Here is a 24,127-nt window from a genome sequence, read left to right as displayed (position 1 = left end):
TGTGTGTGTGTGTGTGAGAGAGAGTGAGAGAGAGTTTAGTACGCTTGTTTCAGTTCATTTGGCATTAAGGACGCGATCAGAGGAGCTTCTGAACACAACAGCAGTATGACTGATAGTATGGACGAGGAGTATCCGATCTGACTCTGATGCTGGGAAGAAAACTGCTGTCATTAAAATGCGCGTTAATGAGACGAAACTGCTGTCAAAGAACTGAAGATGCGATTCAACGAGAAAGAGCTGGTGTTTCTGAGCCGCCAGCCGTCAGAGAGAGCGGCCGAGCTGGGCATGAGAGGCCCGAAGAAAGGAGACGGTAAGCGGCGATCATTTCATCCGCATGAAGTCACGGTTATCTGTGGAGTCTCACGAAACGCGAGAAAACGAGACCGCTGCCGTTAAAATCAACCACAGGACTAGAAAACGGTCAGTTTTACGATAAATGTGGCGATTCGGAATCGCATGGTAGCGTACTACTCGTACTATTTCTGTCTTGTTAAGATGTGACTGTAATGGTTGAAGTAGTACGCTATTCCGAGTACAGCTATGTTCGTACTGCAGCGTCCAAGCGCATCAGGAGTAGGCGAGTCACGTGACCTCCGCTACGGGATTTGCATAAAGTCGATTTCTGTTCTGCTGCGTCCGAAATCGCATACTTCTCTACTATATAATATGTGGGAAGTATGCGATTTCGGAGGCAGCGTATCAATCCAAGCGCATCAGGAGTAGGCGAGTCACGTGACCTCCGCTACGGGATTTGCATAAAGTCGATTTCTGTTCTGCTGCGTCCGAAATCGCATACTTCTCTACTATATAATATGTGGGAAGTATGCGATTTCGGAGGCAGCGTATCAAATGCGCACTGCAGAATCTGGGCTGAAGAAATAGGTCATCCGGGTACTTTTCGCCTACTGTTTTTCAAATACTATGAATTCGGACATACTACTCGCCTCACATACTGTTTTTCGCCTACTATATAGTAGGGAAGTATGCGATTTCGGACGCAGCGCATCGAAAGCGCACTTCAGAATCCGGGCAGAAGAAGTAGGTAACCTGATACGATTGGATGCTGCAGTACGAAATCACATACTTCCCTACTATAAAGTAGGCAAAAAACAGTGAGGCGAGTAGTATGTCAGAATTCATAGTATTAAAAAAACAATAGGCAAAAAGTAGCCGGATGACCTACTTCTTCCACCCAGATGAAGTATGCAGTTGATGCGCTGCGTCTGAAATCGCATACTATTACTATACTAATATATATATATATATATATATATATTTCGGATGCACCGTTCAACTTTTCACCTCATCGCCAGTGGTCGCCATTGCTTACGTCAACTTAAAATCACCAAAATTTAAAACAAAATTGATGTCCTGTTCACACTAAGAACGATCAACATAAAGATAACTATATTAGCATTAATTTAAATTTAGAACATTTTTAAAACTATATTGTTATAGCTATCGTTCTTGGTGGGAATGGGCATTTATAATGAAGCTGTCACTTTGCAACATACTGTCAGGATAATCAATAGGCGCGTTTCCATTACCCTTCAAATTGCGCAAATTGAAATTGCGAATTGAAAATACGCCTAATGGGAACGCGTCAATTTCGCAAAAACGCCCATATATCGCAAAAAAGTGTTTCACAAAACTGCAATGGAAACTTTTTTTTTCACATTTACATGTCACATGGCATACGTAAAAAGTCATATGAAGCGGTTCTCTGTGCTGCTTCGCTAAAGATACACGCCTACCAAAATCCGTCGCCATGACAACGCGAGAGGAAAAAATTACATTTTATTCGCATGACAACGGTTAATGGAAATGACGCCAATTCGCAATAGTTTTTTTATCGACATTTATAGAATATCGCAAAAGTTTTGCGTAAATTTGTAATGGTTCCGCACTTACCGAAACGGTCACATTATGCGACAATTACGCAACTTTCCCGTAATAATAATTTGCAAAGTTGTCAGAATGCAACAAATGACAATTCTCGTAATCATCTAAGCTGCTGTAATGTAACAAAGCAAGACTGCACTTGTTATACTTAATGATGGCGTTTCTACGCATTGCGATAAAATCTGTCAGGAATTTATTCGCTGTTGGTCATCAGTAGTGTACCAAAAGCATCAGGAGGCGGATCACATGACATCCACTACGTGCACTCCCATTGGTTGTTGACGCATTTGCATAAAGTTGATCGCATCGTCAGCTTGGTGATCGTGTCATCTGGTTTCGTCGTCATTAACGATAAATGTTATAATCAAAAAAGCTGTCATGACGCAAAACAAAACTACTATACTCACATTTGAATCAACTAAACCATCAAGAAATTGAGCGTTTCTGTCATAATCCACAAAGTTGTGGAAAACTAAAGCGCTCACATCAGATTCATTAAAGCCGCTTTTACGCAACAAAATTAAAAGGCTCCCAAGCTTCACCATGGAGGAAAAAAAGGTAATTGCGACTTTTTTCTCGCAATTGCATCTTATCATCTCAGAATTCGGACTTTTTCGCTATTCTGAGAATTGCGAGATTTAAACGGGTAATTCTGAGAAAAAAAGTCAAAATTGTGAGATAAAAAGTCACAATTACGTTTTTTTATTCTTCGGGCGGAAGCAAAAAACAGAATTGTGAGATGTAAACTTAGAATAAAGTGAAAAAAAGTCAGAATTGCAAGATATAAATTCAAAGTTTGTATCTCGCAGAAGATTATAAAAACAACATGTACAATACAAAGTAATAAAAATACATAAACCAACAGAGAATAAAAATGCATTATATTCACTAAATGTGCGCTAAAGCAACTAAAAGGCGATCTAAAAATAAAATGTTTTTAGGTAAGATTTAAAAAAATACCTAGTGACTGCGCCTCACTAGACTGGACTGATCTGGTTTTGCTGTGTGGAGACGCGGCTCAATAGAGTTTGACTTCTATTTCTCCTGTATTTCCCACAACAGTTGTGAAGAGGCGTGTAGTGAAGCTGATCGTTAATTTCCTGTTTTACTTTCGGACCGATGAGGACGAGGTGAGTGTGAAGCAGCGTCTGATCTGGATCTCAACAGCATCGTTGATCGTTTGAGTTTGATTCGCTTGTGTTTTCAGCCCATCGGCGCTCTGCTGCTGGAACAGTGTCGCGTGGAGAGAGAAGACGATCAGGTTTTCTCCATCGGTAAGAGCAGCTTCAGACACACTAACAGCTCAACAGTGTAGAAATATAGAAAATAAATGATCCAAAACATTTCATGTCTGTGGTTTTCATTTAAAGCATCGGCTCTTATGTTTTAAGAAGGGCTATTATCATTAACTAAAACCCAAAAAAAAAGACACTTTTATTATTTGAAATAAATATTAACTGAAATAAAATAAAATATAAAAAACTGAAACTGATTTTATTTAGTTTAGTTTAGTATATGTACTAAAATAAATAAAACTGAAATACAAATTTTGAAGTAAAAACTACATAGACATATTTAAAAAAAATAAAATAAAAAAATAATAAAACTGACAAAAAAACTACGAAATTGCAAAAAAAGGGAAATTACTTAAAAACGGCTTTAAAATAGAAATATGTTAAAAACAAAATTTTAAAAATGTCTGGTTTTAATTTAAAGCATCAGCTCTTATGTTTTAAGAAGGGTTATTATCATTAACTAAAACCTAAAAAAAAACACTTATTATTTGAAATAAAATAAATGTTAACTGAAATAAAATAAAATATAAAAAACTGAAACTGATTTTATTTAGTTTAACGTGATAAGTAAAACTGAAATAAAAAAATTTAAGTAAAAACTACATAGATTAAAAAAAAATAAAAACTGCCAAAAAAACTACGAAATTGCAAAAAAAAGGAAATTACTTAAAAACAGCTTTAAAATGGAAATATGTTAAAAACAAAATTTAGAAAAATGTCTGGTTTTAATTTAAAGCATCAGCTCTTATGTTTTAAGAAGGGTTATTTTTACTAAAACTAAAATTATAAAAATAAAATTTTTTTGAAATATAATAAATATTAACTGAAATAAAATAAAAACTGAATTTATTTTACTTCCGCTAGTTGCCTAGGAAACATTTCTCATTTTCATTTAGTTTAACTTGATGTATTAAAATAACTAAAATTGAAACAAAAAACTATATAGATTATATTAAAATATTAAATGCATATGGAAAAATAAAATACAACAAAATCGCAAAGGAAATTACTTTAAAAATGTAAACTTTAAATGGAAAAATATTAATAAAAACTATAAAAGTATCTCGATGTGACTTTCAGTACTTTAAGAGAGAAATGTGACGTCACTCACTGTTTCTTTTGACATTTAATAATAATAAAACCAACAAAAAGACAAAAAAATGAAAATGACTTTAAACATACTATAAAATTGAAAATATAAAATTTCTTCAAATTCAAAATATTAATAAAAAAAAATTATAATAGTATATTAATTATACTAAAATAACCCCGGTTGTTCATTATATTTCTTGTTTTCTAGTATTTCTGGACGAGGCCGAGAGGAAGTATCTGTTCGAATGCGATTCTCAGGAACAGTGTGTCGAGTGGATTGATGCCATCGTTAAAGCCAGGTGTGTGTCGCGGACGTTTCCCATCATGCCGTGCGTCTCCGGCTTTATAACTGCAATCTGCTTCTGTCTCTCAGTTATGAATTCATGCGCAAGAACCTGATCTACTATCGCACAGAAATCCATCGGCTGACCGGAAAGGTGAGGGAATGGCTATTAATTAATGCAACAGATACCTCTCAGATATCGATATAAGATTAATAATCTGTGATCTCCTGTAGGACCCGCTGGAGCAGTATGGGATATCAGACGAAACACGTTTTCAGGTCAACAGTGGTCTTCCTCCGCTGCCTCCTGCGGCCACATAAACACACGCAGTCGTCCGCTTTCTCTGCCAGTATCCATCACTGTACATTCTGACCGCTGTCATCTTTTATTTTATTGTTTTTGTGAGTTATGGGGGAAATGCGTAATATTACTGTAATGAATGTCTGCTGAGTTTGAGCCAAATGCAATTAAAGTTTCTTCCCAAAATCAAGGTCATTGTTAATGAGGACAAACTGAACTGGGTCGCCTTTTAAAAACTGATTCCGGCACCTTTATTGCCTTTTATAACTGTGCTGTTAAAGGTTTATGCATTATAGTTTCACCCAAAGTGCACTGAAGGGGTTTCGTAGCATCCAGCTTTTATCTAAAGCATTAAAGCCTTCCAGTGAATCAGACCGGAGCGTTTTTACGGTTTCTGTAAAACATTTTAGCTGCTTTGATTTTGTGGCTCTGAAGCTGCATAGCGGTCTTATTTCACCCCAAAATCAAAAGAAAAAAAAAGTGAAAATTAAAAATTTTACTTTTTTTTTTTGAACATTTTTGTACAAAGAAATTTAAGCTTTTTAGGATTTTTAAAAGATATTATTTTCATGAGAAGCACACTGTTGTATAGTAATTTAATAAATTATATTTATATAAATATATATATATATATATATATATATACACACACACACACAGTGTGCTTCTCATGAAAATAATGTCTTTTATATACATTATGTAAATAATACATATATTTAATTATTAAATAAAATATAATAAATTTGTTTATATGTATATGCTGATTTTAAATTAATTTAAATAATTACAATTTAAGTAATTTAATTATATTCATATCATTTATTAAATGAGTTTATATATGTTTATAGAAATAAATATAAATTACTTAAATTGCAATTAAATTAAAAATCGCAGAAATTTTAAATGCACTAAATAATTTAAGTAATTTAATAAATATAATAATGTCTTGTGTTCGGTTTATGTCAATGCAAAAACCTAAAAGTAGGATTTATTTACTTTATCCAGACTGATTTCTAAAAATCCTTTTGATTTTGTGGTGACATTTGACCTGTGCATTTGACATTGTTTAAAATTCACAGATTTAATGCAACTTTTTTTAACTGTTTGATCATTAGTATTCGTCGCAGTCTTGTGCTCATAAACGACTTGAACTGCTGTCCTGTAACTTTGGATAGTTTTATTTTAACCCATCGTGCCTGTAACTTCCCATTTCTACAAGCGATGAAAGTATAATAAAGAGTGAAAACAGTCCATCAGAATGTGAGATTCATTCATGTTTCAATCTTTCTTGCATGCACTAGACATGATTAGGTTTCATAACTTATGCATGTTCCTCATTTCCAATCTTATTTTTTGTTAATAAATCTCTTTAAAAGGATACCAGTGTGCTTCTGTTTTTATGCTGATACAAGTGCAATAAAAGTGCTGATTCTGGCAGTCCTCCAGTGCAGGGAAATGTCTGTAAGTGCATCATAAAACGAGTGTTTGCACGATAACACGCCTTCATTCAGAGCAACAAAGAGCATGTTTCCAGTTAACAGCCACAATAAGTGAGGCATTTAATGAATGCATGTGTGAACTAATGCCAATCGAATCATGTTTGAGCATGACTTAATTGTGGACATACATGATTCTGACTCACAAGAGGTGAAGAAACAAGCATTTTCAGACGATTGGAGAGCTCGATGACATGATTAGCACCATCTTTGCTTATTTAAGGAGATTTAAATTAAACACAAGCCACAAAACTCATCAGATGCTTTGATAATACTCACTGATGTTTGTGCTGCTGGTTTCCCTCCAATAAATGATGTCACTTCCTGCAGGATGTTGTCATGAAGGAAGTGCCTTTAAGAGTTTTTATACAATTAAGTTATTAATTTAATTTAGCCGGTGAGATAATTAGTATCAAGATTTTTTTTAGAGACATGGAGACTGTATGTGTTTTGTAACTTGGAGGAAGAATCCATAAAACATTAATTTATTTATTTATTTATGGTTACACTTTACTTGACGGGGTGTGCATAAGACTGACATGACACCTTCATAATCATGACATGACACACGTCATGAATATGAAGGTTTTTATGCATGTTTATGACAACTGTCATTAAGTGTCATTCGCTCAGTTATGTCATTTTTAATGCAAATATGACATTATTTGACCTAACCCTAACCTAACCCTACCCCTACCCTTACCCCTAACCATAGCCCATAACAAAGACATCTCAAACAATGTCATCTTTGCATTAAAAATGACATAACTGAGCGAATGACACTTAATGACAGTTGTCATAAACATGCATAAAACCTCCTTCATATTCATGACATGTGTCATGTCATGATTATGAAGGTGTCATGTCAGTCTTATGCACACCCCTTCAAGTAAAGTGTAACCTTATTTATTTTTTGGATTGATAGTAAGTAGCTACTATTTAAACATACAAAATTCAAAATTTGGTAAATACAAGATATTAAGATCATGGTAGTTTGTTTCCGCCACGGAATAAAAAATAATAAATATAGTAATAAAATAACATAATTGTGACTTTTTATCTCCCAATTCTGAGTTTACATCTCTTTTTTCTTTTTCTGACACAGAATAAATAAAAAAAATGCAATTGCATTTTATCTCACAATTCTGAGTTTGTATCTCACGTTTCTGGAAGAAAAAAAAAAGTGAAAAAAAATTATACTCAGACATAAGCTCAGAATTGCTCAAAAGTTGCCATTACCTTTTTTGTATTTTTATTCTGTGGTGGAAACAGGTTTCCATATAAGATATATTTAGATATATAAAGATACATGTTTATTATATACGAATAAGAGGGAAATTGTTGATGATTTGTTAATTGTGTATGGAAAATACCATTATATTTATAAACAAAAGTGGGCAAACAATAAAACATCAACAACTGATGCAACATATCGAGACTTTAAAGATGCAAGAAATAAAAAAGGCAAAATGAATTTCCTGCATAATTTATTTGGTATTTGTTTCTTTCTGTTCATTTCCCTGTGACTGTATCAGTGAGTACATTGTGTAAATCCTCTGTATGCATATGCATGTAAATGTATGTAAATGTTCTTGTTCTGCATTAAAAAAACATTAAGGGATTTTACAGAAGACAGAAAACAGGATGGAAAGTAAACCTGTAAATCAATGAACAATTACAAAAACAAAATGCACAAGAAAACATTTGAGAAAGAAAAACTCCAATTTAAACATGCAAATAATAAAAAAAAAAAAGGATTTTGAAAAATGTAAAAAAAAGGAATATTGAGACATAAAATGAACAAGTAAACTTGTGTCACTGATCATGTGACTCTCTGTACAGTCAGATTTCCTTTATTAAAGCTAAAGACAGACACACCAAATACTGATTCTTATTCAAATTAAAGCAATAAGCCCCGTGACGCCGCGGTGAATTTATAACAGCTAAGGGGCGTTGTTAGATACGACACGAAGCGCCTAATACCCCCTTAGCTGTTATAAATTCACTGTAAACCACGGCTTCACGGGACTTATTGCTTTTATTAAATGGTCTGTGGTTGCAACAAAGTGGTTGCCGAGCAACAGACAAACGTAAACAAAGGTGTGTGTTACTTTGTAGAGTAATTTACAACAGCTTTGAACGCGGCTCAGCCAATCAGAATCAAGCACCGGAACTCTCCGTTTTATAATAGATTTTTAAACTGTTTACTCAAGTTGTTATGCTGAAGTCATTTGTAATGAACGTTTCTGTAAATAAGTCTTCAGGTTGTTCTTGTAAAAGAACATCAGTGATTATATCATCAGCATCTGAAATACTCATTAAACAATTAACATTTAACATGCAAAAAAGAAAAAAAGCCCAGTTCTGTGTATGATTTTATCAAGCTGATAGATAAATAAATAAATGCTTCCAAATGTACAAGCGGAGCTGTAAAGATGAGACGGTTCTCTGTTATATCTTTATTTCTCTGCTAATGCAAATAAGACAACAGTCAACATTTACAGTCTCTTTCTTAATTCAGGTTTCTTATTGTGAGCGATTCATCCGTGCACGTTTGCATAAATAAATCAATAAAATGTCCTATTTGTTCTAACTGAAAATGCAATTCGCTTGCAAATGCAACAGTAAAATGTGTTGTGGATGCAGGTTCCTGCTGAGCTCAGGATCTGTGAAACTGAAAAGGGAACGGTGTGCTTTCAGATGCACATCTATAACAGAAATACACCACAAACACTTGCTGAACTGAGGTTTCTCGTGCTGAAATTAGACTTCAGCTACAGTAACGAGGTCAAATCATGATTTCACTTTGATTTGAAGTGCATGAAACATAAATACATAATACATTAAATGCATTTTCTAAAAAAAAAGTGATGCTCTTCTTCGGTACGTTTGTCTTGTTTTCAAGTGCAAATGTCTAAAAACTCATAAATCAAGATGAATTTACTTGAGATGCAAAATGACAAAAGATGAGAAGTGTTGTTTTCTGAGAAAGTGATGAGATGTGATGGGTGAAAAATGAGTTTATGATTAAAACAAGATCCAAACAGATATCCGTTCTTGTTTTATAAACATAAACTTACTTAATTTTCTTCAATTTCTCAGAATACAAGACTTCATATTTTCATTTTGCATCTCAAAATCCTTAAGACGTCTGGATTGAAGGATATTTAGATGCTGTACTGATTAAAACACTGAGGAAGATGTTCATTGTTTCTGCAGTTCATGCAACATTTAATGCCACGACTTTATGAATTTAAGATGTTCTGTCTGATTTAAGCTCTTTTTAAGGCCTTAGTTTGTGGAAGGACGAATTAAGACTTTTTCAAACCTTTTTAATACGTCACAAATATGCCACGCTTTTACAAAAAGAAGCTAACTGTTGTTAATTTTGTCGAAGCTGATGCGATGTTAAGGTGTTTCTTATTGGATGCTGGTAAAAATCTAGTATTTATTTGTTATTTAATTATTATATTTGCTATTATCTTTATTATATTCATAAACTGCAAAACTTTTTTTCTAACTTAGGGTTTTTGTCTTGCTTTCCAGCACAAATATCTAAAAAAATCAATATTATTATTATATTGTTTTCTGGGTAAAAATGATCAACTTAAGCGGGTTTCTGCTTAAAACAAGAGCAAATGTCTGCCAATGGGGTCAGAAAAATAATCTGGTTTTCCCTTTGAATTAAGTTTATGTTTCTGTCCTCACTTTCTTGTTTTAAGCATAAACTCACTTAACTTTGAGCATTTCTTTCAGAAGACAAGACTTTATATCTTGTCATTTTGCTTCTCTGGTAAATGCATCTTGATTGAAGAATATTTAGATATTTGTGCTGGAAAACAAGGCAGCAGTGTGAGTCAAACGGCTTGAGAAAACGCCAATGTTTCAACAATTTCACAACATCTAAAAGGTCAAACTTGAATGCAATATGACGCAACGGTTTAAGATGTAACGTTTGATATACTCTTGTTTGTGCAGTATGCTCGGCTCTCAGTGATAATGATCCATGCAGAACTCCTGGTGATTTCAGGTGACGGTTCGCACTCGAGCGATGAAGAGCGCGGCGGCGGCGTCTTCAAACTCCTGCGCGTCCATCGTGGGACCGTCCTGCTGCTGCGCGCGCGGCTGAACCTCGGCCATAGCCTGAGCCACTTTGGCGGGAGAGATCTTGGCGCTGGCCTCCAGATATCGCGCCACGTCAGCACCGCCTGCTGCCTCCAGCGCCTCGCGGAGGGTGGAGAGCACCGCCTGGCACAGCGTCCTCTCAGCGGGACGGTCCGGAGCGCTGGCCACCGCCGCGTACAGACACTGAGACTTACGGATGTAGTCGGCGAACACGGCGCAGGTCAGGACGCCCTGCCGGAAGAGCTCGAAGGGCACGGACTCGTAGTCGTGGCTCTGGATGCGGCGCAGAAGCGGAGCGGCGGTGGAGCCCGAGAGCCCGCCTTCACTGCACAAACACCGCAGCATCTCTGAGTAGAGCCTCCCGCGAACACCGCCAGCACCGAGACGACGCGGGACGCTCTGCGTCAGCAGCTCATATGCCACACGGACGTTGTTGTTAAACGCTGACCTGCAGGGGGAGAATAAAAATAAGAACCACATGAGCTCAAACTGAATCTGAACTAAATAACAAAAAAAAAAACAAGGGAATTGCACTGGTTATGTGTGTGTGTGTGTGTGTGTGTGTGTGAGTGTGTCTGTGTGTGTATGAGTGTGTGTGTGAGTGTGTGTGTGTGAGTGTGTAAGAGGTATTATTAATTAAATAAAAAAAATTATAATAATAAAAATAAAAAATAAAAATAAAAAATATATATTATATTGAAAAAAAAAAACAGAAACCTCTCATGGCTTGAAAGAGATTAATGGAAATAATAATAAAATATAAAACATGGTTTAAATACAATAAATATATTATAATAGCAATAATAAAATAAATAATAAAATAAAAAGAGATAAAAAGTAACTCCCCCAAATGGTTTAAAACAATAATAAATCAAATCTAAATTATGATTTAAAATAAACAAAATAAATTAAAAAAAATCGATAAAAAAAAAAAGAAAAACTAAGAAAAAACGAAACCTGTAAATGTCTATAAAAACATGGCACTAAAACATCTCCACTATGGCTTAAAAAGATAATTAATTAAATATAAAAAGTAATAAAGTACATTTAAAAACAATAAAATAAATTAAGCTAAATAAATGGCTTAGAAAAGGAAATAAAAGAGATAAAAATAAAATATAACATTATCTACCATTACTTAAAAAGATAATAATGAAATATAAAAATAGCAATGAAATAATAATGTAAAATATAAAAGCAAAATATAAAATAATTTCTCGAGGCTAAAATCTATAATTAATAGCAACAGTAAAATAAAACAAAAATACGAAAATAAAAAAGCCTGCAAATATCCAAAAACATCGCACTAAAACATATACACCATGGCTTAAAGATTAATTACTTAATTAATGAAATATAAAAACTGTAATGAAAAAAAATAAAATAATAATAATAAAGCAAAAATGAAAATAAATCTCTCATAGCTTAAAAAGTGGGGTGGGGAGGGGGTAAATAATAGCAATAATAAAATAAAAACAAAAAAAGCACCTCCCCAGCGTAAAACAATACTAAATGAAATATATGGTATGGTTTAAAAACCATGCAAAGAGAGAATGCTGAAAGCGGACCTGTGAGAGTGATGCGCCAGGCTCAGGTGCCAGAGAGCGCGGCTCACGCTCCGACGCTCCGACGCTCCGTCTTCAGCCTCCGACGACAGATGCGCGAAATGCTCGGCCAGGAAGCCGACGGGGTCCTGCGGCCTGGACTCCAGCAGCCGGAGCAGAGCCCCCCGGAGCAGCGCGCTGACCCCGGCCTGCGACAGCAGCTGCTCATCGCCCGCGGCTTTGGCAGATTTGGAGTCGGACATGATCGCGACACCGGCGCGACGCTTCTCCGCCATCGCGTCAAATCATCGTCCCGACCTTCAGCTGCGCGTTTGCGCATGAAAATATCATTCCAGTCACAGTTGCTATGGACACGTGATGATGCAGCAGGTCAGCTGACCAGCGTTTGTGCGCAGCTGCGGCTGACGCAGCCGGATGACGTCATTTTGTAGGCCAAACATTTCTGTCATTTTTTAATCTCTCGGTATTCATGAAGAACTTGCTACTGTACTTGGTTTTATTTCTTTCGGTGTTGTGTCTTTGTATTCTACAGGTTCCTTTATTTCATCATGTTGGGCCCTTAAAATGTAGGCTAATTTTTGTTAAACTTTTAAGAAATTGTTGTTAAATTAAATAAGGTTCATGCTTTAATTAATTAGACATACTTTTTCATTGTTAACAAATTAAAACTGATATATATATATATATAATTTTATTATTTATGTATTTTTTGCAACCAGAAATTGTACCTCATATATATATATATAATTATTATTTATTGATTGAAACCAGATATTGTACCTATGCAATGCAATACTATATATATATATAATATGAATATATAAATATAGATAGATAGATATAATATATAATATATTGTTGTTCAAGCATTTTAAAAAATCCTATTTTTTTAATGTTTTTACTAATAATTTAATGGATTTAACAACTATACTAAGAAGTATAGTTGTTAAATCCATTAAATTAATTTATAATCACCTAACATACAAATGAAAAACCATCCCAGAATGACTCAAATTGATAATTTTTATTAAATCAATTCTTTTATGAGTGTCTCCACAACTGTATTTATACATTTGCCAAATGCAACAACAATTATCACTGTTCAAGAATGAATTCATTTAGTTTCTCGGTGCATTTCTGTACAAAACTTGGAAAAAGATTGCACGGCTGGGAATGCATAGATGAATATTTCATCCAGAGATACAGTACTGGCTAAACAAGAACAAGTAGTTAAGTACAAAAACTGAGCAAGGCTTCGCATAATAAAGCAACTGAGTTTGACTGAAACGGATTTAAAGCAGTAGTAAACGTGTAGCTAATCTTGGAGTGCTTGCAGGTTTTTATGTGACTGTGTGTCGAACCTTCTCATGACCGTTAATGTCAATGCATTTTACAGACTGATAGCTGTTGATATGCTCGAGCTTTCCGTTCATGAGGACGGGATGAAGGATGTGGTTTCCATCAGAGTGCATGAAGCTCCTCTTCATCTTGTGCTCCAGCTGCATGTGATTCTGCGGCGGCAGGCCGAGGCACGCTCTGCCGATTCAGAAACAAATACAGTTAACACCGCACAATCTCACGCAAGTGCTGTTAGAAAACTCATGCACGCTGCTGTCTGACCTCATGACGTTCTCGATGCACGCACGCTGGCGGAAGAAGGCGTTGACCACCGGCGCCCCCTGCGGCACGAGAGGAGCTTTGCAGAGGAAGCTCAGCAGCGAGAGGATGCTGTGAAAGCCCTGGAAAACCGGATCGTCCTGCGTGCAGAACGTGATTCTCTGACACAGCTCTGTCAGGATCACCAGATCCAGAATAATGGGACTGGCCAGCAGAGAGTCCTGGACACACGCAGACCACAGACACGTTATCATGACAGATGCATCATGCATACAAACTCTGACTGCTGCATGAACACTACTGATGAGGATACAAACATGATAAATATCAGATTCAAATCAATACTCACACACACACACACAAAACCAACAGTGATGACATCTTTGTAATATTTGCATAAACTTTTAATAAATTGTTCAAGTTGAATGATTTCAATTTATTAGACATTCTTTTGGATTACTGACACTTAATCATTAAAACAGAATTAATAATAACAATAATAAAAACGGGAAAAAATGTAATCACAAAAAAAAAAATGAAACGGAAAAAATTGGGAAAAAATAAAATGGATTTCATAGGACCCTAAAAATTAAATTTTGGTCAAACTTTTAATAAATTGTAGGCAAATTGTATAAGATTCATAATTTCAGTTCATTAGACTTGCTTTTTCATTACTAACATTTAATTTAGCCATTAAGACAGAATCCAGAAAAATTTTCATTGGAGGGAAAAAAACAGAATCCAGAAAAAAAAAAGAAAGGAATTCAGAAATATTAAACAACAACAACAACAAAAAATACAGAAAAGTAAAAAAAACAAACAAAAAAAAGGAATTCAGTAACATATAAAAAAAAACAGAATCCAGAAAAAAAAAAGAAAGGAATTCAGAAATATTAAACAACAACAACAACAACAACAAATACAGAAAAGTAAAAAAAAAAAACAAAAAAAAGGAATTCAGTAACATATAAAAAAAATAATCCAGAAAAATATTTGTTTAAAAAAAAAAAAAGTAAAAAAAAAAGGTTTTTGGAAAAAATAAAACAGATTTCATAGGGCCCTAAAAAGGTCATTTTTGTTAAGCTTGTAATAAATTGTTGTTAAATTGTATAAGATTCATAATTTCAATTAATTAGACTTTAAATCATTAGTTCATTACTAACATTTAATTTAACCGTTAAGACAGAATCCAGAAAAATTTAAATTGGAGAAGAAGAAAAAAACAGAATCCAGAAAAGTGCGGGGGAAAAGGAATTCAGATTTTTGAATCCAAAGATTTTTGAATCAAACTGAATCCAGAAAAGTAAAAAAACAAAAAAAAACACATATATATATATATATATATATATATAAATTTAATTTAATCCAGAAAAATTTGTTACAAATAAAAAAGGTAAAATAATCAGAATTTGGGACCTAAAAAATGTCATTTTTGTTCAACTTTTAATACATTGTTGTTAAATTGTATATGCTGTATATGTCTAACCATTAAGACAGAATCCAGAAACACTGAAACTAAAAAATGTCATTTTTGTTCAACTTTTAATACATTGTTGTTAAATTGTATATGCTGTATATGTCTAACCATTAAGACAGAATCCAGAAACATTGAAATTGACAGAACAGAATGTCCTGCATGTGTTGAACGATCTCACCTCACAGGTGTTGTGCAGAGCGATGGTGTTTGTTCCTCCCATCATGATCTCAGACGTGTACTCATCCATCGCACGCTTGCTGTCGCCCACATAGGGCACATATTTAATAACCACCTGCTCTGACAGACCACAAACCGAATCAGTCGCAGCAATCTTCTGATTCAGGTATCAGAGCTGATCTACAGTACAGTTCAGAAGACTGGGGTTGGTAATATAATGTCAGACTCACGCAGTGGTCGGGCTTCTCTCCGGGTCGGTACAGTATGGGGTTCGACTGCACCATGTCATCCACAACGTTACTCTTAGAGATTTCTTTAGAGCGAAACTGCTGCGGCGCCGACAGATTCAGACCGTCGTTGTTGCCGAGATGATTATAACTCACTATAGAAGTTGGCTGAAAATGACCAATTTTTTAAAATAATATGCAATATAGAATATTTCACATAATACATTTGAAAAATGTGAAAAATAAATAATAATGTATATAATATAATATAAATAACACAATAATAAAATATAATTTATATTTGATAAAATATAGAATATTTTATATAATAAAATAATATAAGAAATAATTAATATTATTTTGATTTTTTAATAATATGCAATATAGAATATTTCACATAATACAAAATGTATAATATAATATAATATAAATAACACAATAATAATATATAATTTATATATTATAAAATATAGAATATTTTACACAATAAAATTAATATTTAATATTATTTAGATGTTTTTCCAGAATATACATATGCCACTTTTCAGAAATACAAAAAATAAAACAGAATTTGGGAAAAAATTAAATGGATTTTATAGGGCCCTAAAAATGTCCTTTATGTTAAACTTTAAATAAAGTTGTTAAATTGTAAAAGTTTCATGATTTCAATTAACTACACATGCTTTTTGATTACTAACATTTAATTTCCTTATTAAAACAGAATCCAGCAAAATTAAAATGCAAAAAATAAAAATAATGAATATGGGAAAATGATTTGCTTTTTGTTAGTTAACTTTAGTTAATGCATTAACTAAAGTGTCCTTATTGTAAAGTGTTACCTAAATTATATTTATTGTTTAAAATGAAATAATGCATGTGTAATGTTTCAGATGTTTAATGTGTTTCTCTCACCTTGATTCCAGCGCTGATCAGGAAGTCCACCAGCACAGACTTGAGTTTGGTCTGTCCGGATTTGAAGTCGTCTCCACTGATGAAGACGCCGCGCTGGAGGGCCAGCTCCACGGCTCCGGGGACAAACGTGTTCTGCGGCGAGCCGTTAATGTAGGCGCAGCCCTCCAGAACACTGGCCACCGCAAACATGGTGGAGGGAGAGACTTCACGCCCCGTCTGAGGCACAAACACCACAGAAACCATCAATACAAGCCTCTCTGACTGACACTGACACTGACACTGACGTGTCTTGGTATTTTTTAAAACTTTTAATAAATTGTTAAATTGCATACGTTTCATGATTTCAATTTATTAGACATGCTTTTGGAATTACTGACATTTAATCATTAAAACAGAATAAAATAATAATAATAATAAAAACGGAAAAAAATTGAATCCCCCCCAAAAAAATGAAACTGAAAAAAAAAAGAATTGGGGAAAAAATGAAACGGATTTCGTAGGGCCGTAAAAATTAAAAAAATTAAAACGAAAAAAAAAAAAAGAATCCAGAAAAATTAAAACTGAAAAAAAAAAAACTGAATCCAGAAAAGTAAAAAAAAAAAAAAAAATTCAGAAATATATATATATATATACATTTTTTGTTTTAATCCAGAAAAAAAAGTAAAAACAATCTTTGGGAAGAAAAAAATAAATAAAAATTAAACAGATTTCATAGGGCCCTAAAAAATGTCATTTTTGTTAAACTTTTAATACAATCAGCAATACAATTTACTTTTAATACAAAACAAATACAAAACTTTTAATACAAAGTATACAATTTGTTGTCAAATTGTATACGTTTCATGATTTCAATTGAATAGACAATGTTTTTTTGATTATTAACATTTAATTTAACCATAAAGACAGAATCCAGAAAAATCAGAATGGGAAAAAAAATTAAACGGAATCTGAGAAAAAAACAAAACGGATTTCATAGGGCCCTAAAAAATGTCATTTTTGTTAAACTTTTAATAAATTGTTGTTAAATTGTATAAGTTTCATGATTTCAATGAACTAGACTTGCTTTTTGATGACTAACGTGTGATTGAACCATTAAAACAGAATCCAGAAACATTGAAATTGACAGAACAGGAGCACTCCAGCAGACTCTCACCTGAATGCTGTTGAGCAGGTTCTCGGCCGTGTCGTTGACTCCGGGAAGCACGTCACAGAATCGCTCCGTGTTTGCGGTCCAGAGAACGATGACTTTATCCACGCCGCTCTTCTTTCTGAAATCACGGATGTCTCTGCGGATCTGATCCACCTAAAACAGCACACAAGAACACTTCAAACATCCCGATTTATACATTTACACACCACACACATACTATATATTTTTTTTTTATTATTTATATAGATTTTATATTTATATTTGGATGTTACAATGTATGTATATTTATATATATATATATATATAATTATTTTCTTAAATATATATTTCAAATATATATTTTAGAATATTTAAAAACATCCTGATTTATACATTTACTCAACACACGCACTATATAAACTGTTAACAATATTTGTAATATTTCTATATTTCTATATTATATACAGTATATGATGTATATATAAAATATAAAAATTCTATATATAATATATATTAAAATATAATCAAATATGTAATATATAATCAAATATATATTATATTAAAATATCAAATATTTATAAAAAACACTGTTAACACTTTAAGGTCCCATTATTATATTTTGTAAAACATTAACATTAATTAACAATGAGCATTTTGAGCAGTATTTATTCATCTTTGTTAACGTTAATTAATACAAAAGACTGTTCATTGTAAGTTCACGTCAGCTTATGTCCATTAAATAATATGAACATACATTTTTTATTTTAGCAATGTATTAGTGAATGTTGAACTAATTTATTAATCTCAGTTAAAGTTAACATTAAGATTAATACATTTTTAGTCATAGTATATATAGTTACAGAATATATATACAATATTTCACAAATATTACACAAAAATATAACCTATAAAAATTTGTTTTCAATAAATTATCAATGAAATTAGGTGCTTGCGGTTCAGAAACTGATGTACGTTAATCAAAAGGTTAAACTAAATATTATATGAGTGCAGAAAACACTACAATTTGTATACAATTTTTAATAATGTCATGTAATTATTTACTGTAACATCTAATAGTTGACTCTGAAGAAAATATGGTAAAAATGTATTATAAGGTTCCAGTTGTTAACATTCGTTAACATGAACTAACAATGAAAAATCATTCTAAACCATTTATTATTTATTAACTAAAATTAATTTGAACATTTTAGTAATTTAGTCAGACTCAAATAAAAACTAAAAGTTGCATTGCATCCATCAATGCATAAGACTAAAAATAATTTTAACATTTTAGTAATTTATTTACACATGCAAAGTACTTTAAAACGCTGTATGCATGCATTCAACTACCCAAAAAAGAAGAAAATTCAATGCAACTTTACGATTCAGACTCAAATAAAAAATAAAAGTTGAAAAAAATAAATAAATAAAAGTTGCATTGTATCCATCAATGCACAAAACTAAAATTAATTTGAAAATTTTAGTAATTTAGTTAAGTAATGTTAACGATTGAAACCTTATTATACAGTGTAAACGATATATTTAATGCGCAGTGCAGCTGTGAGTAGTACTTCACCTGTTCTGCTTTGCTTCCTCTGATGAGGTTGTCGGCCCGCTGCTCCTGATTAGCAGCAATGAATTCTGGGATGTAGACGGAGGGTCTGGGTTTGATCTGGCTCATGTGTGGGCGGAGCTTCTCCTGCAGACTCCAGTCCAGAACCTGAGCGCGCTCCATGGCTCTGCCGAGGTCCAGAGATGAGATATCCCAGCCTGCACACATATTACAGCTTCAGTCATTACTGCACAACGACAAACAGAGCGTCAGATCCACGAGAGCTGATGCGTTTACCATCAAACACGATGTCATTGGGATGCACCATCGGCAGCAGATCTCTGAAGGGAGCGTAAACCTCTCCATCCGGACCGGATCCCAGACACACCGTAGACGACTCCAGCAACGAGCCGTAGTAATTCGCTTTCTGAAAGGAGGACATTACAAGCTGATTCCCAGCTGACAGGAAGCGTTCTCAGAACGTTCTGGAAAGGTTCTCTGGACGTTATAAACTAACGCTCTTCCAGTGACGTTAATAGAATGTTTATGCAACATTATCTGGTCTTTAACGACGTTCTCAAAGCGTTAGCACAAAAACGTTATTTATGCGTAGTCCATGCTGTTACATTATAACATTTCAGTTGAATGTTCATCGGTTTTTTAAATGTCACTACATTCAGAGAACATTCAAAAGTAACGTTCCCATAATGATTGCAAAATAATAAAATGGAACGTTCCCTCAACGTTCGTGTAACCGAAATGTTTTTAAGACATAAAAAACGAAATCAATTATGTTTTCATAACTTAATGGGAACGTTCGCAAAATATTGTTAGAACATATTTCTGTTACTTCAATTACTTATAACGCAAATCCCAAAAGAATGGATGGGCTGAAATCGGAAAAATTTAAATGATAAAAAGCAGACATTTCAGTTTATCCAGAAGTATCTTATTTGATTTATAGAGGATTTGACAAAAAATTATGATTCTATGCTAAAACTATGCTAAATTAAATGTAAAAAAAATCGTATTTTTCATATAATCATGCAAAATAAATAAGCATATTACCTTTTTTTGTTTTTTGTGCATTTAAAAAAATAGTAAATAATACTAATAATATTAAATCAATATTATATAATAATACATTATACATTTATTATTATATATATTATATTTTGTAATAAAAAGAATAATATTCAAATATGTATTATTATATTATATTACATGTATTAAGTGTTTTATTATTAATAAAAAGTGTTTTATAGGTAGTAGCTATTTAGAACTTTTAATGTTTGATTTTAAGAAAATTTTTGGTACTGTATTTAGTCGCTACTAGACGTCTAATCTAATGAGTCTGAACTTTTTGTGCATTTAAAATATATTCGTATGTATATGCATTATATTGGTAGTGTTGTCAAAAGTACCAATGTCGGTCATGAAATTTGACAAATGTGACAATACCAGCTTTTCCCACAAGAAGTTTGAGCGCTGTTGAGCAGATTCTTAAACATTGTATCATATGATCATTGTAGCCAATCAGTTTTATCCAGAAGTATCTTATTTGATTTATAGAGGATTTGACAAAAAATTATGATTCTATGCTAAAACTATGCTAAATTAAATTCATATAATCATGCAAAATAAATAAGCATATTACCTTTTTTTGTTTTTTGTGCGTTTAAAAAAATAGTAAATAATACTAATAATATTAAATCAATATTATATAATAATACATTATACATTTATTATTATATATATTATATTTTGTAATAAAAAGAATAATATTCAAATATGTATTATTATATTATATTACATGTATTAAGTGTTTTATTATTAATAAAAAGTGTTTTATAGGTAGTAGCTATTTAGAACTTTTAATGTTTGATTTTAAGAAAATTTTTGGTACTGTATTTAGTCGCTACTTGACGTCTAATCTAATGAGTCTGAACTTTTTGTGCATTTAAAATATATTCGTATGTATATGCATTATATTGGTAGTGTTGTCAAAAGTACCAATGTCGGTCATGAAATTTGACAAATGTGACAATACCAGCTTTTCCCACAAGAAGTTTGAGCGCTGTTGAGCAGATTCTTAAACATTGTATCATATGATCATTGTAGCCAATCAGTCATATCTGTTGAGCGCGTGAACACAATGGCCAATCAGAGCTGTTTAAGAATCTGCTCAACACACTTGTAATAACATCCGATTGTGACCTAAAGTGGATTTTGATACTATTATAGGCAGACATGCACTCTTTGCATGCTTTCTATTGGATTGAACGCTACACCTGCTTATTATTTGTCATACAATATAATATTAAACATAAACATTCATAACATTGACACACTTTGCTAAAAGCCAAGCCTCTGTACCTTAACGCCGGTCTTGGTTTTCCAGGTCAGACCCAGTTTATTGGCCAGGACAGCAGCTGTGACCGTGGTCCCGTTATTTCCACCCCATCCCACCAGCATCACACCCAGCCTAGGCACCTTCCTCTCGGTGCGGAAGGTGAACTCGGTGCTGGAGGGCGTCACCTTATTAACATAATACATGCAAAGTACTTTAAAATGTTAACGTAAACGCAACTAATTCAGAAAAATGCAATACAACTTTATTATTCAGACTGAAAAATAAAGTTGCATTGCACTCAGCAATGCACAAAGCAGAAATGCATGAGTTGGAAGGGTTCAGAGACTCACAGTGAACGTGTCTCCATCTCTGCGCACGGAGGCAGTGGGGTAACAGTAACGCGACTCGATGTGTTTCTCCGTGTATTTCACATCGGCGCTGTTGATACGAACTTTCTCAGGCATGATGATGAACCTGCAACACATTAATGCAAGACATTTTAACTCAAATATAGTCGTCTGTGCAACATGCATTAGTGACAGCCTAGTGTAGTGAAGTTGCATTTAATATATTATTGCATAATATAATATACTAATAATATAGGCTATGAAAACTCTTCAGCACCAGACATAGCCTACCTTTAATGATATTCTCCGAGCAGAAGGAAAATGTATTGTGCAAGGTTCCAGTTTTCAGATTTAATGTTAAAAGACTTGAAGTAATCTGTAATACTAGTTTAGTGTGGTTACAGGTTGTCCGTCACCTTCCGCGTCTCCGGTTTCGTCTGCCGGTCCGTCGCGCGCCGCTCTCGCTTTATCCTGCAGAGGCGGAGTTACCGAAACCCTCTGTATTTTTCCACTCGTGAATGAAAACGCGAGGATGGATGCTTCTGGAGTCTGCGACACAAAGGCCGAACGATTCCGAGCGCGCAGCGAATGGATCTGGACTGTAAGATGCGCATGTATGAAATATTGCATTTGACGCAACAAGAAATGCAGCTGCTTGATTGTGTGAATATAACCTTATATTATAACATGCAAAAAAAAAAAAAAGTACATATTTTTCATATATTTTAATATTATTTAATATCTTTTATATGCAATTTTGTTTTGCATAGTAAAAACACTAGTAGATATTAATAATGAGAGAAAAGAGTAATCTCTAAAGCTGGTGAAGCCATTCATTTCTCAGCAGCATTTGTCTAACTCATTAGAAGTGCTGAATTTCAATGCATTGCTCTAAATTAGTACGCTTTAATGTCTTTTACTATAGCAAAGGAAAATACTAGTAGTCTAGGTACTAAAAATTAGAGGTATAATAATCTGAAAACATTCATTTCTCAGCAGCATTTGTAACCCTATCAGCAGTGCAAAAACTCACTGCATTATTTGTAATGTCTTTAACACATGATATCCTGTGATTCAGGAGCCGTGTGAAGGATGAGGCTTGCACAAACACATTTCAAGACAGATAAGAAAAAAAAAATGTTGTAACACTGCAGAGTCAAAGGGTTTTTTTTTTTAAACAGTGGAAAAGTACAGAGCTAGTGAAGGACAATCAGACTCAGCAGGGCATCAGAATGTTCCAGAAACTCTCAAGTTTCCCAGACAGAGGGTGGAAAAACACTGATAGTGTTGAGCAGACAAACGTACGTCTGTAAGACTATATGTTGATGCGTTTGTGCCTGTAATTAAAGATCACATCTACATGTTAACAGTACTGTTTTATTAAAGATGCATGCGGGTTTTTTTTTAACTCTTTCCGCGCCACTGAAGGAATTTTCCGGCTTTGCGTGTTTTCACTGTTACGGCGCGAGGCGTTATTACGCATCTTCAGAAAAAGCATTGAATTCGTGGATCAAAACGCAGTGATGACGAAGCAAGAACAAACGCGATCACCAGCATTAAACAGCATGTAAATCAAACCTGCCCCTAACATTGCCGAATGAAATGTCGAGCCAGGAAGTGGTTTAGGACTGTGAAGTTTTGGGGAAGCGATCGATTTCATCTGTGATTTGATCATCCGATCTTTTACAAAAACGCCATTTTCTCAGCTATTTGTTCAAAATGATGCTTTTTCATAAAACCTACCCACATTCAAGTGTTAATAAAAAAAAAGAATGCATGAAGGTAGAATAAAACGCATGTTCAGTTCCCTTACCATACTTCACTTCGTACTGCGTCGCTAGACGCTACGGGAAACTCCTTTTCTCCGATTTACTGAAGCCTTTTTTTCAATCACAGCTGTGCATCTGCACTGCCACTGTTTCAGAAATGAACCAATGACGGCGCAGCAGAGCGCCCGTGCCCGCCAAAATGGGCGGGGCATCTGGCTATATAAGCAGGTGCTCGGCATAGGATCACTGATTCTTTCTCCTTCAGCAGCGACATCTACTGCTCTTCACTGATTCTACGAGATTTGAAGCCTTCGCCTGCAAGCTGATCCAGCCGCCGTTCTGCAGCAGCAAGATCAGCTCGCCGCCTCCACTCTCTGCTCACCGATTGCAGCTCGCCACCCACGGCTCGCCGCTCGCAGCTCGCCGCTTTCAAGCAGCACCGGATCAGATCGCCGCTTCAAGCAGCTCTGTTCCCGCGTCGCTCTCAAGGCAGCCCCGGTCAGCGCTT

The 24,127-nt window shown here is 34.0% G+C and overlaps 3 protein-coding genes and 1 long non-coding RNA gene across 4 annotated transcripts; 2 read left to right on the top strand and 2 right to left on the bottom strand.

Moving 5' to 3' along the window:
* The first annotated feature begins 23 nt into the window (after positions 1-23).
* plekhj1 (pleckstrin homology domain containing, family J member 1) lies at positions 24-5,343 on the top strand. Its single transcript, XM_016464796.1, has 6 exons — positions 24-310; positions 2,965-3,032; positions 3,110-3,176; positions 4,498-4,588; positions 4,663-4,726; positions 4,807-5,343. The coding sequence occupies exons 1-6, from the start codon at positions 217-219 to the stop codon at positions 4,891-4,893; spliced, it is 471 nt and encodes a 156-aa protein (XP_016320282.1). The 5' UTR covers positions 24-216; the 3' UTR covers positions 4,894-5,343.
* Positions 5,344-7,721: 2,378 nt separating this feature from the next.
* LOC107671797 (uncharacterized) lies at positions 7,722-9,234 on the top strand. The gene is made up of 2 exons (XR_001632252.1): positions 7,722-8,028; positions 8,761-9,234. It is a non-coding gene; the product is annotated as an uncharacterized LOC107671797 (long non-coding RNA).
* A 47-nt stretch (positions 9,235-9,281) lies between these two features.
* tpgs1 (tubulin polyglutamylase complex subunit 1) lies at positions 9,282-12,429 on the bottom strand. Its single transcript, XM_016464795.1, has 2 exons — positions 12,063-12,429; positions 9,282-10,942 (listed from the first exon to the last, which is right to left on the bottom strand). Exons 1-2 carry the CDS (start codon positions 12,332-12,334, stop codon positions 10,396-10,398), a joined length of 819 nt encoding a protein of 272 aa, XP_016320281.1. The 5' UTR covers positions 12,335-12,429; the 3' UTR covers positions 9,282-10,395.
* Positions 12,430-13,068: 639 nt separating this feature from the next.
* On the bottom strand, positions 13,069-22,319 carry LOC107671814 (inositol-3-phosphate synthase 1-A-like). The gene is made up of 11 exons (XM_016464794.1): positions 22,142-22,319; positions 21,854-21,977; positions 21,527-21,688; positions 19,448-19,577; positions 19,175-19,368; positions 17,623-17,772; positions 16,470-16,685; positions 15,561-15,725; positions 15,332-15,445; positions 13,680-13,897; positions 13,069-13,595 (listed from the first exon to the last, which is right to left on the bottom strand). The coding sequence occupies exons 2-11, from the start codon at positions 21,965-21,967 to the stop codon at positions 13,400-13,402; spliced, it is 1,659 nt and encodes a 552-aa protein (XP_016320280.1). The 5' UTR covers positions 21,968-21,977; positions 22,142-22,319; the 3' UTR covers positions 13,069-13,399.
* Between the last annotated feature and the right edge of the window lie 1,808 nt (positions 22,320-24,127).

The sequence above is a fragment of the Sinocyclocheilus anshuiensis genome, unplaced genomic scaffold, assembly GCF_001515605.1.
Source record: "Sinocyclocheilus anshuiensis isolate Anshui unplaced genomic scaffold, SAMN03320099.WGS_v1.1 scaffold1491, whole genome shotgun sequence".
NCBI classification, from domain to species: Eukaryota; Metazoa; Chordata; class Actinopteri; order Cypriniformes; family Cyprinidae; genus Sinocyclocheilus; species Sinocyclocheilus anshuiensis.
Note: the sequence above shows the minus strand (reverse complement) of the source record. Positions and strands in the feature narration are given on the sequence as shown.